Here is a 16,429-nt window from a genome sequence, read left to right as displayed (position 1 = left end):
GTGCAGCCGGAGGCTAATGTTAGCGGAACTGGCTACACTCTCAATATCAGTGTTGCCAATGACTTTGCTGAGCGCCAGGCCCAACAGATGAACTCCTAATGCGTGGGTACAGGTTTCTGTTTATGGAGTGGGATCCACAGCAACGTAATTTTTCCCACTCCTATGTTGGAAAAATGCGCAGCTACATAATTTCTGTGTGTGATAACATGTGGCCACTGTGCCATTAATGATGAATGACGAATTCTACAAATGCAGTGTTTTTGTGATCAGGTGCTATCATCCTTTCACTCGTACTGTGTAGACCTATAATGAGCTGTTGTGCTTTTTTGATGGCTATTTGTTCTTTGCTTACTGACAGGTGTTAAGTTACCTTTGTGTTGATTTGTTAGTGTGGGCTGGATAAAGTCATGTCAGATGTTTGATAGTTGCTGTGGTGGTTTTCCTCCAGGACAGGCCGTTAGAGTAGGGTTGATAAATTTAAGGCTCCTGTCTGGTGTGCTGATCAAAGGCTAGTTTGCGTGATGACAGTAACATTGCACCTTCACATTAATTGTCTTTTCCTAGAAATAATTTTGGCTTCAACAAAACCTAGCCCACCTTAACTGAATTGACATACACATCAGTCTCCCAACTGGAAGAACTAGAGAAGTGTCGACAAACCTGAAGCAAAATGGCTGCAACGCCACAATCACTGGCAGTTACATGTAAATAAAATCTTGTATAGACTAAATCAGGTGCTATACATTCATTTAAATCTGGTTTCACTTGCTAATGAACGTAGCTAATTTAGGCAATTTGTGATGTGGGAATAATGGGATGTTTTCCTTTGCATAACTGCAGTATTCTTGTACTTTACATGACCTTTTGTCTGTTGTTCATGGTATCAAATCTTTTCTTTTTATTTCATTTGCAATCATCTTTAAATGTGTTGTTTATCTTTAACTTACTCCAGTAAGGGCTTCAAAGGCCAACTGTTATCTTCATCCTTTATTGAATATGTGTTTAACTTGCTGCATAGCTTTACAATTACATGCATAGCTAGGAGAGAAAAAAGCCCCATGTTTTGGCTTTCTGTGACAGTGACATCATTTTGCCTGTGTTAAAATTAATGACTCAGGCTTAAATGTTTTCATGTTGCGGGCAATCACCAAGAGCTGCAACTAAAGCCACGTAACTGGCACAGAATCAACCACTGATGAGGCAAAGTGTTTTAAAAAGCTGCCACCACATAAAGTATGGTGCTAAAAGGGCACCAGGGAATGAACTCGTAAATTAATCAGATGCAAGTCGACCAGAAATCATTATATTAAATGCTGACATCAGTGCATGTGCTTCCAAGTCGTTCTCTTTCTTGCTGTAATAGACATGTGGTCCCTGCAGAATTATTAAGACTTGAATTTAGATTGCGCACTATAAGAATCACTGTTTTTCTTCAAATGAGCTGAGCAATTTTATTAAACTGAGATAATATCCATGTCCTGCTAATGTATTTTGGAGATTTCCAAATCTACATCAAGTTATCTTAAGACTACCAAAGGCCAACTTTTATCTATCATCTTGACTTTTGTAATAGAAATGGTTGCCATTGGTTATCAAATTAACAGATATTCTGTCCAACTATGGAGAGAAAAACCCAGAGATTATTTAACTTGCAATTATAAAGCAATTTTGGATTGTACAATGCTGGTTTTGAGTAGAAAGTCCTGTGGTTTAGCAAAATAAATGGAGTAGGATAAGAATGTAAACGTGAGTTGAGGTGAGGGACTCCCTCATCTCGAAAAACTCAAAGGGAGCGTGATATGATTGATGGTCTGTGGGAGTTAGAATGACACTTGGTGCACACTGAGGGTGTGAAGCAAAGAAAGGCTGCAGACCCGGCAGGAGCCATTCAAACTGATAATAACCTGATGGCTTTTTAGTTGCATGGATTACCTAAGCGCTTGAAAGTATCAGCTGTAAATTTTGTCTCTTTTGGATTTTAGTAAAGGCTGAATCAGCTGATATGGATCCCAGAGAGACTATAAATCAAGTTTAGACATCCTGGGAAATTAAAGCAAGCGAGCATTCTTGTTTTTATTTTAAATTCATACAGTGAAGTGTTATTTTATTTGTCATTTCCTCTGACATTTTATTATGTTATAAATTAGCCAAAAAAACATGGGAACCCAGTATGGATGTCAGAGAGCATGATATGTTGGATAAAGAAACAAAGAATGAATGCACAGGTCCTATTTTGGGCTTTTGATTTCAGAGCTCAGTGTCCATAACATTATAAAAGTTAATGTTACAAGTGAGAAGTGTGTGGCCAGTTATGGCTCCAGAGGCTGCTGCGGTCAGAAGTAATGAAGTGTGATTGCTGACTGATGCGATTCAAGCCAAAAGTAACATGTTTTTATAAGATCTCTGGTAACAAGACCATATCTCAAAAACAAATAGCCTATAGGTTTAAAATAAAATAAAAATACAGAAGATCCAGCCTGTAAATCACCGATATTTTATTAAAAAATTAACCTGACCTGATTTTCTAATGTAGTATTTCTTGTAGATATTTCATTTGATGTTTCCAGTTTTGGATCGAAACCAAAAATTAAGTCAAAAGTTTGTAATAATTTTCCTTCTTGCATGCACACCTGAGACTAAGAACAGAAGTGCTGATAAGCTACAACAACATGAAGTAACATTTAAAGGGAAAAGAATCCAGCTAATCCTGGACCATCTACCCTGATGATGGTCGTGTAATTCCCAAAGAAAGCACACTCAAATTACGTTTACATTTGCTCATTTGGCAGCCGCTTTTATCCAAAGCAAGGGACACCACTAAAGTCTCAGTGCAGCAGGAAAGTACTAAGTGCAACATCTATTCAACAAGTGCACAGAGATCAAGTAAAGAAGTGCACTGAAAGTACAAAGTAAGTACGAGTTAGACATGTTAGGGTGTTAGAGGTGTTAGGAGAGGAGAGGAGGTGCGCTCAGAGGAGATGAGTCTTCAAGAGATTCTTAGAGATAGAGAGGGATGCCCCTGACCTGATAGCATTCACTAGCTTGTTCCGCTGTCTGAACAGTCAGGGCTGCGATTGTCTTGTGTGCAGGGATGGCAATGCAAGACAACATTGGAGGAAAGCAGTGGCTGAGAAGGTGCGTAAGGCTGTATGATATGGATGCAGACTCAGAAATGACTCTGAAGGCAAGCATTAGTGACTTGAATCTGATTCGGGCAGCCTTATGGGCTTGTGGGAACTGTTGGGTTTTTCTCTGTAACAAAGTAAGGTCTTGACCTTACCCTGTAAAGTGCCTTGAGATAATGTATATTATGATTTGGCGCTATACAAATAAAATTGAATTGAATTGAATTGAATTGAAAGACCAGACAGGCTTCTGGATTCCAGAACATCTGCAAGGGTTTCACTGTGCATATTGGTTGCCATGGTTGGCTTAGATCCAGCACACCATCAACAAATTATTTTAGCATGACAGCCAGTCAATATTTCATGATGTATGACCAAATCAGCACAGTAAAATGCATTACTTCCAGCTGTCGCTCTTCTAAGTAGCATTTTCATTCGGTCACAACACTAGCATGTTCACACAGGAGAGATCTTTATATGAATTTGTGCTCAACTGACTGAAATAAAAATCACCAATGAACTGGTTTATTACCACAGGTAGCAGCACCTGTGGGCCACCACCACAAATCCTCACCGGATTTATGATTTTGAAATTCCTGCCAAACGAATGACATCACCATCAGCCTTTAATGCTAATTAGCTATAATTAGCATGCTAATATGCCAAACTGAAATGGTGAGCATTGTTGTCGTGAGGATGTTAGCATGCTAATGTTAGCATTTAGCTCAAGCACCGAGCCACTGGCTAGGGTGACCAGGCGTCCAGCTTTAGGCCGGACAGTCCGGATTTTCGATGCCCTGTCCGGCCGCTGTATGTTTGTGTAGCCTATTCAGCTACACAAACATCATCTTTAAACCACTCACAATTGTACTATAAATGAGAGTATACCAGAGTCCTATGTACACCATAGTAATTTATTGATATGCCGCATAATGTCCTCCTTTTTGGTGTTATGGAAATGGTCACCCTACCACTGGCATGGCTGTAGACTCTTACTGCTGTTTAAAGCCATTAGCAGTTATCAGTGACTTACACAGTGAAACATCTCTAACACTAAACAGTGCAGTTTAAAGTTTCTACAACTCTAAACACTTGCCACTTGAAAGAGCTCCTGTTTTATCTTTTATCATATTCCTTCCTCTTCTGCTTCCATCTTCTTCATCGTGTAAAACGTTGTCGGGAAACCTGTCACATAAATCCAGACCCGGGACCTTTAACCCTCTCTCGGCCTCTGATGAGTTCGTCTGGCTCCAGCAGCGCTCTCTGTCATCCTGTCGCTCCCTCTGCAGGGGACCGGGTTTTCTCTCAGCGCCCTGACCGGCCCTCACTGACCCTTGTGTTGAGCTAACTTTAATTTACTGTCTTTCCCATCTTTATTTATCAGGGCCAAGTGGCACAGGCAAACAATAACATACAGCCTCTTCGGAAGGAAGTATTAGTGGATTACATAGTGGTTTACTTTTCATGGGCCAGAACAGATTTGTGCGGCTGGCTTCCTTCTTGAGGTCAGCATTGGAGAAGCGCAATAACCCTCTGCAGATGTATCAAAAGTGCTGTTCATTGTACTTATTTCAGATGATTTACAAACAGCAATATGTTTGACAGTTAGAGATGTTATTGTTAATTTGCCTGGAAAAGAAAACACATTAAATCAACCAAACTCTACGGACAAGAAGTGAGAAAAACATCCTCTGAATCCTGTTTGACAGCTGTTTTATTTAGTCTTTTGTACTATTCCTGCAAATAAACTCTGTCCAAACTTACTTCTGCGATGTAGATGATAGCTCTGGCCACCTCTTTTGAGAAGATTTTGATCTTCTCATTGCAACAACATTCCAACTACGTACAAGAACATCACCCGAAGCACAACACGAATCAGCATCACACATACTGGGGTCAGTGAAACAGCTTGAGAGATCCTCACAAGATGCATTCCTGCGCAATTAATGCACAATGATATGGATGGCCAAAAACAACAATCTCAGAACAAGCAGTGAAAAGTAAACAAAGCGGCAGTAACAGTGCAGATGTTGATAAGCACCAGGAAACACAGGTGCAGTCTCTCCGGATTTAGACCTCCCGGTTTATTTGGCCCAGATGATCAGAGCAGCCTGTAATTGAGGAAATGTACTGACTTCCCACCCACTGCTGTTTGCAAAGTCTAATTGAAATGAGAGGATGATTAAATCAATTTTAATGGGAATAGTCATCACATTACTGTGCTCAAATCCAATGTACAGTGTGAGACGTTGCCTCTTCATCAGTAGATGGGTCAACATGTTTATGTGGTGGTTTCTGAATTAAGATATTAAACATAAGGAGCTGCTGAGGCCATATTTGCATCATATAGCTGAGAGTGATACTGGTCCAACACTGAAATCATAGCGACCTCTACTGGTAGACTGCTAATCTTGCATTTACTGTAAAATGAAAATGCCTTTTATTAGTTCAGGCTGTTATGCTGTACAGGTATTCAATAATTAAATTTTTACTGTGTAAAAGAAGGATGAATGATCCTCCTGCTCCGGCAGCTTCAAACTGTCCCGGGTCCCGGCAGATCTGCTGTCACATAAAAATACGAGCAGCCTCGGTGTAATGCCCAGCTATTCCTCATAAAGGCAAATTGAGGACATACTCCAGGTGCTGAACCAGAAAAGAAACAGGGTTTGAGGGTTGTCATGGATGTGACTATTTTTATTCAAATTGAAAATATGTGACAGAGAGGAAATATTGACAGTTACCAGGGGAAGCCCAGAAGCATTAAAAAAAAAGAAAGAAAATTACGATTAACAAACAAGCATGAAAGGAATTAACCCTAATGTTAACACCACAAGAAAAAAGTTTACATGTAAGTAAACACAAAGCTCACTGGTGATTCATAGCAAGAGCTGTTTGTCCTACGATGGCATGACGATGTATTCCAAATATATCATCAGATTTGATCCAACAGAACTATTTTGTTACAAACAGGGAGCAAAGGGGGATTTAAAAATGTCAAATCAAAATTTTCAATTCCATACTATTTCGTTGTCTACAACTATTTCAGCAGCCTCTCATACCCAGTCAGTTACCAGGTGACATCTGACATCAGTTAGGTAAGGGTTCAGGGCTTTGGCCTAAAGGGGACGCTGGGATTGGGCCTTTGTACAAGGCTAGTCTTGAATTCAAAGGAGATCCCAAAACTCAGTGCTGTGTCGCCCCTCCCTCTCTGCCTGATTCCTGTGTGGTTGGTTTTTGGCTTCCTGCCTCAGGAGCCAATGGACAGAGTTGGAGAAGGACGTCAGGAAATGTCAAACACCTGCGTAAACTGGGCCTGAGCCTAATCAAAGTGGCTACTTCAGTAACATGTGTGTGTTGTCTTCCTCCAAGGCCTCCATTGGCCCGTTTGGTTTGTTTTTGGTGTGTTTGTTTGATTTGTTTCAACTGTCTTCATGTGTGATTCGCTTTTTGTTACTGACAGTTTGAGATAGTGTAAATGTTATGGGGCTTCATTGACGAGCTGGAACAAACTGTGAGAGAATGCAGAGTGTCTAATGAGTGGGACTGTGCAACTTTCGGAAGAAGAAATAACACAGTCTTCCTCTTACAAACAAAATGTTGAATTCATGCGCAGTAGAACATACCCTGGCCCGACTCAATACACTGAAGGGTTTAGTAGCTACAGCCTTATCTGTTCTGGTGTGACCAGTAGCTGCTTGTGGCCAATGTTAGCAACTTTATGTATTCACATCGCTGAGTTGATTTGTTGACTCTATTTGTGCAGTTGTGCTACATCTTACTGTTTTACTATCATCTCATCATCTCCACTCGTTCAACTAAAGTTTCATATCCAGCTTTAAAGTACTTAAGGGTGAAAGAAATGGGGAAAAGTCAGCACCAAAAGTAACTTAGTTGGTGCTCTCTTTAAGTCTGTGTGATTTAAAACAAGGAAGCCTTCTGACAGGGTTACATGGACAAACTGTTGAGACACGTCAGCAGCAGTATCTTGTATTTTCATCGTTATCAAAAACACAACAAAAGGAAGCTGGCAGGATTTTTTTTTTTTTTTTTACGTCAGTGGCTGTTGACTGTCGGTAAACAGATAACACTTAAACCGCATCAGTTGCAAAAACCAGTTTCCATACGTTTTCATCCCCAAACCTGAAAGTGTAATGAGCCTGTTTGTCCTTGTGGAGGAGCACTAACCCTCCTCTCAGGCCAGAATGTGGAGCTGTAAATATCATCAAGGCTGACTTGGCTTGAGAAGAAATCCTCTGCTGATGCTCGATGAGTCACTTCCACTCTCTGTGACAGACTGCCAACAGCTGCAACTTCATGTCTGTGTGCATGTGTGTGTGTGCCAAGTTCTATTTTTACACAACCACCCACCTGCAAACGTGGATACTAAAAAAATCAACGCACATATAATTACATTCTGTATGTTCACATAAAACGCATCTCTTAAAACAGCACTAGACGCCTCTGTCCAAGCTGAACTCTGCAAAGCGTAACGTTGATAATGGACAGTGGTGATAATGACAGCATGCTGCTCTCTTCAGTGAGTGAGTGACCTGTGATCTCACGACCAGCTGCCCTGCAAGACTAAACCTCTTCATGCGTAAGCAGGAGATATAAGTCTCCTCCAGGTATCAGATTCTTCCTTGGTTAGAAGTTGTGTTTCCTTTCTCACCTTGGATTAAGTGTTGCCTTGCATCTGTGATATCCTCTGTTTCTGACTTGTCTGTAGATAATTTTAAGCTTCATTAAGTCTTGCCTCAGCCTCACACTGGTGGTCTTTGTTTTGTGTTTTTGACATTATTTAAATTTTGGAAATGACAATGAAACCACACACACCAGCAGATTCTGGTTTTGATTGTGTTTGTGGATTTTCGCTTCAGTTTGGTTCCTTTGCAACTCGATCTGTAATCTTGTGTGGAGGATTTTTCTAAACAATATTTGTGAAACTATTTTAGTGTTTACACCCTGTTGAAAAGATTTATAAGTGGGATTTTAAACACACATGGTGCTCCAAGTGACAGAGGAAGGATGTCACAGTTTTATTTCAACTTTTTTTTTTTTCAACTCTTTTCCTTCCCTTGAAACGTTGTGGGCAAATGTCTGTCGTCGGCTTAATCGCCATCGCCACATCTCCCCATGAAAGCATTGTTATCATAGCAGTCAAACCTGGCAACAGGAATGACCAGTGGTGGAATGTAACTTAAAGGACACTTACTTAAGCACTGCACTAGAGCCATGACAAACTTGCTCTTTACTGAAGCATTTACTTTAGTATTTTAATTTCATGTCACTTTGTACTTTAATATTGTACTTTTCTTCTCCACTACATTTATCTGACAACTATAGTATATTTTCACTTTTGCAATGATCTGTTGGTTTGGGAACCTCAGCATGGTTCATATAAACAGGCTGGGAAATATTGTTAAACTTTGCCAAAAGATCATTGGCACTAACTTGAATGAACTGGGCCATGTTTACCAAGTCAGAGCCACTCAGAGGGCAAAAGTCATTTTGGCAGACCCCCCCCCATCACCCTCCCCATGCAGAGTTTTGACTCCTGCCATCATACTTTCCCTGGGAGGGCCAAATCAAACAGATATTTGAGCTCATTTGTACCAGCAGCTGTTGGGTTTTCAAACAGACTGTTGGCCTAGTTGTCACTGCAATTAACAAATATTAATGGACTCTTGGTGTTTCATATCTTACTGTAATTTATTACGATGAATCTACTGTCTGTTTATTTATGTTTCTATTTATTGTATGATTTTATTTATGATGTGTACTGTTTGTGTTCACTACTGTTGCAAACCAAATTACCCCTCAGGCACAATAAAGACTGTCTATCTATCAAGTATCTGGTAGTACTTTTCAAAGTAAGATTCCACATACAAAGGACATGACGAGCATATAAAAAATGGTGAATTGTTATACATAAAACTACCTAAAAGATAAAGAATTGTTAAAATTTGAAATGCTAATTACACAAAAATGTGTCTTCTATAGTGATTAATAATACAATATATTATTGAGCTTGAGTAACATTTACAACAATTTTATTTTTACAGTGTGGTTGTTTTTTGACTTAAAGCCAGACTATAAAACTTTTGCTGAACAACAGTCACACTAACTGCCAGTGGTAGAAGTAACTAAGTGCATGTACTCAAGTACTAGACTGAATTAAAATATTGAAGTATTAAGTATTGAGTATTTCATTTTCTTGCCCTGCAGAAGTAGTGCTGCTCAGAGGGCATATTCTAACCTCTTGCATCGCAAACGCAATGATGTTGTTGAAGTTTTTTGGAAGCGACTATCATCACCACCTGCTTCCTGCAAGAAACCACGAAAACTTACAAAAACTTACAAATAGCCGCTTTAAGTTTAGAGTGTGAATTCTAGCCCCACCACTGGGGGAAAAAATTGCCAAACAAAGTATGTGACCACAAAATCATTTCATTATCTATGTGTGGGCATCTTTTTATAATGTCCAGAAACACAGTTGAAGTGAGTCATTATCAAAACATTCTCCTCAATAAGAGTTTATATGTTTTTTTTACTGTTTATATTTTACTTTAATAATATAACACTATAACATTTAGAAAAATAATTTGTGAAAGCTAGAAAGTTAATAAGGGACATTCTGAGTAATTATCAAGTGTTTTTTTTTTTTTATGAATGCATCTGTGCACTTGCTGATGAAACTTACTCTCATGGATCTACTGCCCTGTTTACCTCTAGTTACAAGCTCCACAGTCTGTAATGAAACACGAGTGCGCAGGGATGACATGGGTCAGGGAAAGACGATCAGGTCCATAGCCTGGGATGACTCGAATACTTTCCACCGTCATGTTAGGGTTTGCTCTCCCCAGTTTAGAGCTTGGCTGCAAGCGTGAGAGTACACAGCAGCAGAGGGAGAAAAAGTTACAATAAGAAGAAATTCAAGCAGAGGGAGATTCATTTATTGTAGCAAATCTGACAGCTCACTTAGTTGTGCCTAAATTGACACGTTGATGCAGATAATTATGTCTGACAAACAGAGCAGCCAAGCATCCCAGAGGAAACCATCCACCAACAAGAACATCAAGAAGCTCCGCACAATTAGGATGGTGTGCAGCCTGACGAGCAGCTGGCAGCAGTGGGTGACGGAGAACGAGAAAAAGCAGGCCAGTGAACCCAGTGGCTGGTCTCCATCCTCACTGGGAGGACCAACAGAGGAACGCAGGAAGACATGGGTCCCCAAGAGACCTCCTACCTCTGAAATCCAGCCTGCGAAAATTCCTCAAAATAATGCAACAACTTCTGAAGAATCTGAAAAGACATCAACTCCTCACAAGAAGGTGGAGGAGGTTATGACTTCAGCTGAGCCGCCAGTGGCGTCTCGTATCAAGACAAAGCAGGTGGTGAAGACAGTGACCAGCGGGGTTCAGGAGAAAAGTGCAGGCATCGGGCTCCTGACCGAGAAGATCAAGAGAGAGGCTCTGCCATCGGGAGAAGAGATTGACAGGCTGCTGAAGAAGAAAAGCTCACCCACGCGCCGCAGGAAGTGCTCCAACATGGTATCATCACTGACCAAAAGCTGGAAGCAGGTGGAGAATGAGCAGAAACTCGGAGGAGGAGGAGGAGGAGAAGGACTAGGAGAAGAACACACCAGTGGTGTACATAAGGAGGAGAGTGGACATCCTGAGGCAGAGAAAGAGAGACTGGACATAGAGGATGCTCAAACACAAATGGCAAGCTTTTTCAAAGAAGCAGAGCAAAAAGACTGTGAAGGAGACTCAGAATCAGCAGTGAAGATTAAAAGACCTGCAGTCCCAAAGTGAGTATCAGGGAGCTTCATTTGTATGAAAAAGCTGAGGGTAGCTTATATATTAACATGTCCAGTGGTTAGAAATGAATCCACTGAGCATGAGTTCAGATGAACACAGACAACACTAACACTGTGTCTGAAATCACCACCTATTTACTGTATTGTGCTATTTATTGTCCACTATCTTTGTCTGAATTGTGCATGAATATGTATCCACTATACAGTGCCCTCCAAACTTTTGCAACAAAAAAGTAGTGTCCATGGTATGTACACACTACTTTCTGCTAAGTCACACAATGCAATAAGTTGCTATTTATAGATCCAATAATTACAGTTGTGCGACTCTACAGCTGCCAGTGATGACACAAAATGATTCTGACAAGTGTCCAAAATCTCAACGTTATGTTAACATTAGCATCAAAGAAAAGTAACGGATGTATGAAATTGTCTACTGGTCAAGTTTTGAGCACAGAACCTTCCTCACTCTGGATATTAAATCAGAAACATGAAAGTTGTTTGCCTTGTGTTACGGCAACAATATTAGACTGCTGGATGTACAGGTAAAACCTCACTAACAACCTTTAGTAAGTACTATTTATCAACTATTTATGGCTAAAAAGCTATAAACAATGTTGTTAAACATTGATACTGAATGTAGGTTATGACGGGTGACCAAAATTTGATGATGGGACAACATCTAACATCAACAATTAGCCATAGAACACTAATAACAGCTGGCAATGATATTTTGTTGGTTTTAAATTGTGTTGTTCCACCAATCTAACATCTTCCAACCATTTCATGCCAATGCTATCTTGACTTGGACATAGTCGAGAGGTATGTTGACCAAAGCCCAGCATCTGCTAAATGTCTCCTAAATGTCACAATGTCAGTTAGCCAACATTGGGTTTTGATGTAAACTTTTCTGACTAAATTTGAATGTATATTCGCTGAGTCATTAGAGTTGGGTGTCATGTCCAATGCCAGCTGGATTCCTCTTCAAATTTTGCTTACTGTTGCATAGCGCAACTGTTGCAACTTCCCTTACTCCCTGTAGCTTCAAGAGACTGAGTGTATTGTACATTTACATTTATTTGTAATGTAATTCCATATCTCCTCCAGGTACAAAAAGGAAGCTGAAGATGCCAACAAGATCAATGCTCTCTCCAAGAAATACAGTGCTGTGGGAAACCTCAAAAGTCGCTGGCAGAACTGGGCCTCAGAGCACACCGTTAACCAGAGACTAAACCCCTTCAGTGAATACTTTGACTATGATTACTCCATGTCTCTCCGCCTCCAAAAGGGTCAGGAGGGTTACGGACGCCCCAAGGATGGTACTAAAACAGCAGAGAGGGCCAAACGTGCCGAGCAACACATCCACCGTGAGATCGCTGACATGTGTTACGTGATCAGGACTATGGCTGATCCAGACCCAGACGGAAAGACCCGCGTCACGTTTGGACAGTTGTTTGACAGATATGTCCGGATCTCTGATAAGGTGGTAGGGATTCTGATGAGAGCCAGGAAACATGGGAAGGTGGCGTTCGAAGGGGAGATGCTGTGGCAAGGCCAGGATGATGGAGTGATCATTACTCTGCTGGTGTGATATTAACACCTGGGTCAATGTTGTACTGGAAATCCTCTTACACCTAATTGGCTGACACTGTGGAACTTGGGAAATTACCTCAGGCATTATCAGACAGCGGTAAGAGGAGGATTTAAAATACAATTTGGCCTGGGTCTATTCAGTGGACGCTTGCAGAACAATATCATGGGGATACAGAGATTACAAAGCTTTGTGGATGAGTTGATGGGGGGATTATGCAAAGAATTTTCTACTGCTATTTTTGTAGATACTTGAAAACTCTTCCTGTCAGTGTTGTGGGTGTGTGAGTTGTAGCTGTCATGCACGTGTTTTGAGAAATCGGCAGAGACTTTGAAGTTTTAATTCACAAGCTCCGGAGAGATAACGTCCTAGCTTTTGGCTACTTATGCTTCCATTCAGAGTAGGTTACAGACTTTTATACATGCCTCTTTTGCACTTTATTTATGGCTTATGTTAATGAGATATTTAAGGATGTGTTAATGTACCACATAACAAGTAGCTTTGCCGTGTACTGTAGCACAGTAATTCAAATGCGCGTTGGGTTTCATTGCCTGAATTCCTGCAGCTCAGCATTCATTACACTGTACCACACAAGGGCACAATGCAGGGGAACAGAGCAGACCACAGCACTTTTACATCTCATGGCCTGTTAGACTGAGGCTGTAATAATTTATGTAAAGGATGACTGTGGCTGTCTTGGGATAAAGGAAAACTATTCTTTTCGCAGTCAGTTATTAAATTTTAGAAGAATGTATTGGGGTTTGTAAAATCATCAATCAATTAGGTATTCACCAGCAAGAATTAACTTGCATTAAAGAGTGTAGTTGTATAGTACAAAGTCAAAACAGAGTCAAATTCACATTGTAAGCTGTAGACCTATACCCTTATATGTGTTTTGTGTTTTATCAAGATATATTTCAGTATTTGGTTGAGGGTAAATATACTGTAGATACCAGTATACAGTGTGAGTGTTTTCATTTTTTTTTTTTTTGGCCACTTCAGGACAACAACAACACAACAGTAACAACAAAATCAAACTGTAAACACAACGTTCACATATCATCACCTTTTAAGTTGATATGCTGAATTCATGCTCACATTTGTTGCACCAGTTTTTCTGCTGTTCCCTTTTTCTAATCATGTAGAGTAGGTCTTTATAAAGAACTAATGAATTTAAATGTATAACAAAAAGTTGTGTGTGTGTGTGTGTTGAAATATGAACGAATGAATGCAGGGTTACTTCATCTGCAAATGTTTGCTGGCTGTGTCTTCATCATGATGATGACTAGTCAGGTAAGGTCATGTGATGATTGAGATTTTAGCCAGCAGGCCATGTGAGAAAGAGACTTTCAAAACTACAGCAAGGACAAAGGTGAGTAAAGAAAATGATGTCAGAGAAACCGAATCTTAGAAAAACAGACATATATCTATTTCAACTTTTTTTTTCAAAAGTTGGCTTCCTAGCATTAGGAGAGAGCCTGAGAGGACGATGCTAACGTTGAACAGGAGGAGGAGGAGGAGGAGGACAGCAATGCGACAGCAGCCACTAACATTAATTTAGCTGATTATCAGCATGAAACTGAGGCAGAGAGCTAAATAGCCACCTGTTCAACTGCCCCACCCTCATCTCCACTTGAGCCTGACACCAAAGCGTGTCAAAAGCATCAAATGTGTGAAAACAGTAATTCTTTCCTCAGCAACACAACCCCACAACCCTTACAACAGATGAAGTGGCTCTCTTTAGCAGCTGTTAAATTGTAGAGTTGTCCCTTTACCTATTTTTTGCATAAGTATAATGGAAAATTGTAGAACATGATAGTACAGTTACTGTCTGTTTTATTTGATTATCACAGATACATGGATAAAGAGTTTTGATTAATTCTCTTTTCAATAACTGGTTTCCAGGAAGTGTCCTTACAGAAACATTGATGCGTGAAGTAAATGGAAATGTGGCATGTGCAGATTGAACTCCTGTAGTATTGCTAGTCACACATAATGTTATGACATGTCGAGGTCATGGCAGGGAAAGTAAAAAGGCTTCAAGCAAGATTGGTGAGCATATGAATCACTCATACAAGAAGTGATGATGCTCTTGCTTCCTTGTGGATAGATATTTTGCAGGGGTGGAATCTGAGCAATGAGACACTCCAGTATGATCCTCCCATTTACTGGACACCCATACCAAACTGAACAGGCAATGTCAGCATGTTTAGAATTTTTCTGAAGAGGGAAGTTATCACAAGTTAGCACTGCGGACTTCCAATCAAGGCTAAAGTAGCTTGTTGTTTGCTTAATGCAAAACATGGGGTATTCAGTTTCCTATTTGTGAAAGAACTCATTATTTGTTATTATTATCTGCAACTATAGTCACAAAGTTTGACGTACAGTAAAGTAAAGTTTGATAAACCTGACAGTAGGATGACATAAACATGCTGCTGATTTTCCCTGATTAAAAGATTGCTGACATGTTGACGGAGAAATTTTTTTTGACATACTGTCAATTAAAAAAAGAAACAAAACATCTGTAAGTATCCATTCAAGACACTATTTCTTAAAAGTCAAATGGGTGTCAAAATTCACAAAGCAACAGAGATACTTCATCAGTAAACTGGAGGTAGTACAGTTTTGTGCAGTGTTTGTGATTTGTTAGTAATTTATAATTCTGAGTAGGCACATATGCAACCAATGTAAACAAGTATGAGGAATGAGTCCATCAAAATCCACTTTTCTTTTACAATAAACATTTTTTTGTTTGGGTTTATTGAGGAATAATAGAAGAGGAGCATGTGCAAACTTAAGCATTTCTCCTTTTAGGCATGTTTATTCAATCAATATACTTGATGTGAATGGAGACATTGGAGAATGGCCAATGACCTTTCTTGAAATAAAATTGTATATGCACTGTCTAGAACACAAATGAGGGTTTGGCTTGGAGGGTTTCATTTTATTTGCAGATTTTTAATATCCAGTATATCCTGACCTTCCTACCCAAAATATTTATGCATTCCAGTATTTTTGTGTTACATATATCAGTATATATAACACAATGTTATATCACTTGGTCCCCAGAATTCTTGTTCCTGGGTAAAAACACTTATGTGCAGGTTATGTACAGTTAATATAACCTGCATATAACAAAGTTCTTCCAGAGTAATTTTCCTTAAGTTTTTAGAGTTAATTTTCTCTGTTTATGACACAGCTGTTAAAAAGCTTTACTCATGTTAACTGGTTGAAGATATATTAGATATATATTTATATATCTTTTCTTCTTGCAGCCCTGCCTCAGTACTACACCTTCTCCACACCGGTGGGCTCAGGAAGTGGCAGTCATACGCTAGCACCGGAGAGGGAAGGATCACAGCTGTAAGAGTGTGCCACTACATTAGGTGGTGAATATCTTAAATGTATATTTCAATAAGACACATTTACTGATATTTTATACGTTGATCGGCATTGGTTGGACTCAATGGTCTGTAAATGCACCTGCTGGTGGCTTAATTATTTAATGCAATGTCATTAACATTAAACATCACAAATTCCCTCATACATCATATTTTCTATTTTCCCCTTCATTCATCACCAGTTCTGCTACATTGTCTCCTGTCACTGGCTAAAAAATACGGCAAGCTCCAAAAGGTGGAGTTGATTGAAGGCGAGGCCATCATCCAGATTTCTGGTATGCTTGCTACCTGCAATCAGTGGTGTTCACCACTACCAGGGGCTGCACAGTGCATGCAGGCTATCCCTTAGGGTACTCCTTCAACATGTATCGCACCCACAGTGAGGCTGAGCTGCGTTTCGTCAGTGGCCAGTTCTGTAATGCCATCACCTCCATTGGAGCACACTGGGCTGTGGTTGATCCAGCTGTGAACAGCACTGCTGGGCACTGAGGAGGAG

At 40.0% G+C, this 16,429-nt stretch overlaps 1 protein-coding gene across 3 annotated transcripts; it reads left to right on the top strand.

Annotated features, from left to right (window-relative positions):
* Window positions 1–9,935: 9,935 nt before the first annotated feature.
* Window positions 9,936–16,072, top strand: abrab (actin binding Rho activating protein b). Of its 3 annotated transcripts, none has more exons than XR_011693956.1 (3): window positions 9,938–10,935; window positions 12,049–12,631; window positions 15,808–16,072. XR_011693956.1 is itself a non-coding variant. In XM_071500798.1 (2 exons), the coding sequence occupies exons 1-2, from the start codon at window positions 10,130–10,132 to the stop codon at window positions 12,530–12,532; spliced, it is 1,290 nt and encodes a 429-aa protein (XP_071356899.1). In that variant the 5' UTR covers window positions 9,936–10,129; the 3' UTR covers window positions 12,533–16,072. The 3 variants fall into 3 exon arrangements, 1 of the variants encoding a protein (XP_071356899.1); XR_011693955.1 differs by having other exon boundaries at window positions 13,767–16,072; XM_071500798.1 differs by having other exon boundaries at window positions 9,936–10,935; window positions 12,049–16,072.
* The last annotated feature ends 357 nt before the right edge of the window (window positions 16,073–16,429 follow it).

This window comes from Trachinotus anak, unplaced genomic scaffold (genome assembly GCF_046630095.1).
Source record: "Trachinotus anak isolate AG129_WGS33_773 ecotype Australia unplaced genomic scaffold, CSIRO_AGI_Tana_v1 ptg000016l, whole genome shotgun sequence".
Taxonomy (NCBI): Eukaryota; Metazoa; Chordata; class Actinopteri; order Carangiformes; family Carangidae; genus Trachinotus; species Trachinotus anak.
This window is presented reverse-complemented; position numbering and strand designations above follow the sequence as displayed.

Excerpts from the sequence above, each read along its gene's own strand:
- abrab (XM_071500798.1), top strand. The coding sequence starts at position 10,130 with ATGCAGATAATTATGTCTGACAAACAGAGCAGCCAAGCATCCCAGAGG. Across the intron at positions 10,936-12,048 it reads AAAAGACCTGCAGTCCCAAA|GTACAAAAAGGAAGCTGAAG; the intron begins GTGAGTATCAGG and ends TATCTCCTCCAG.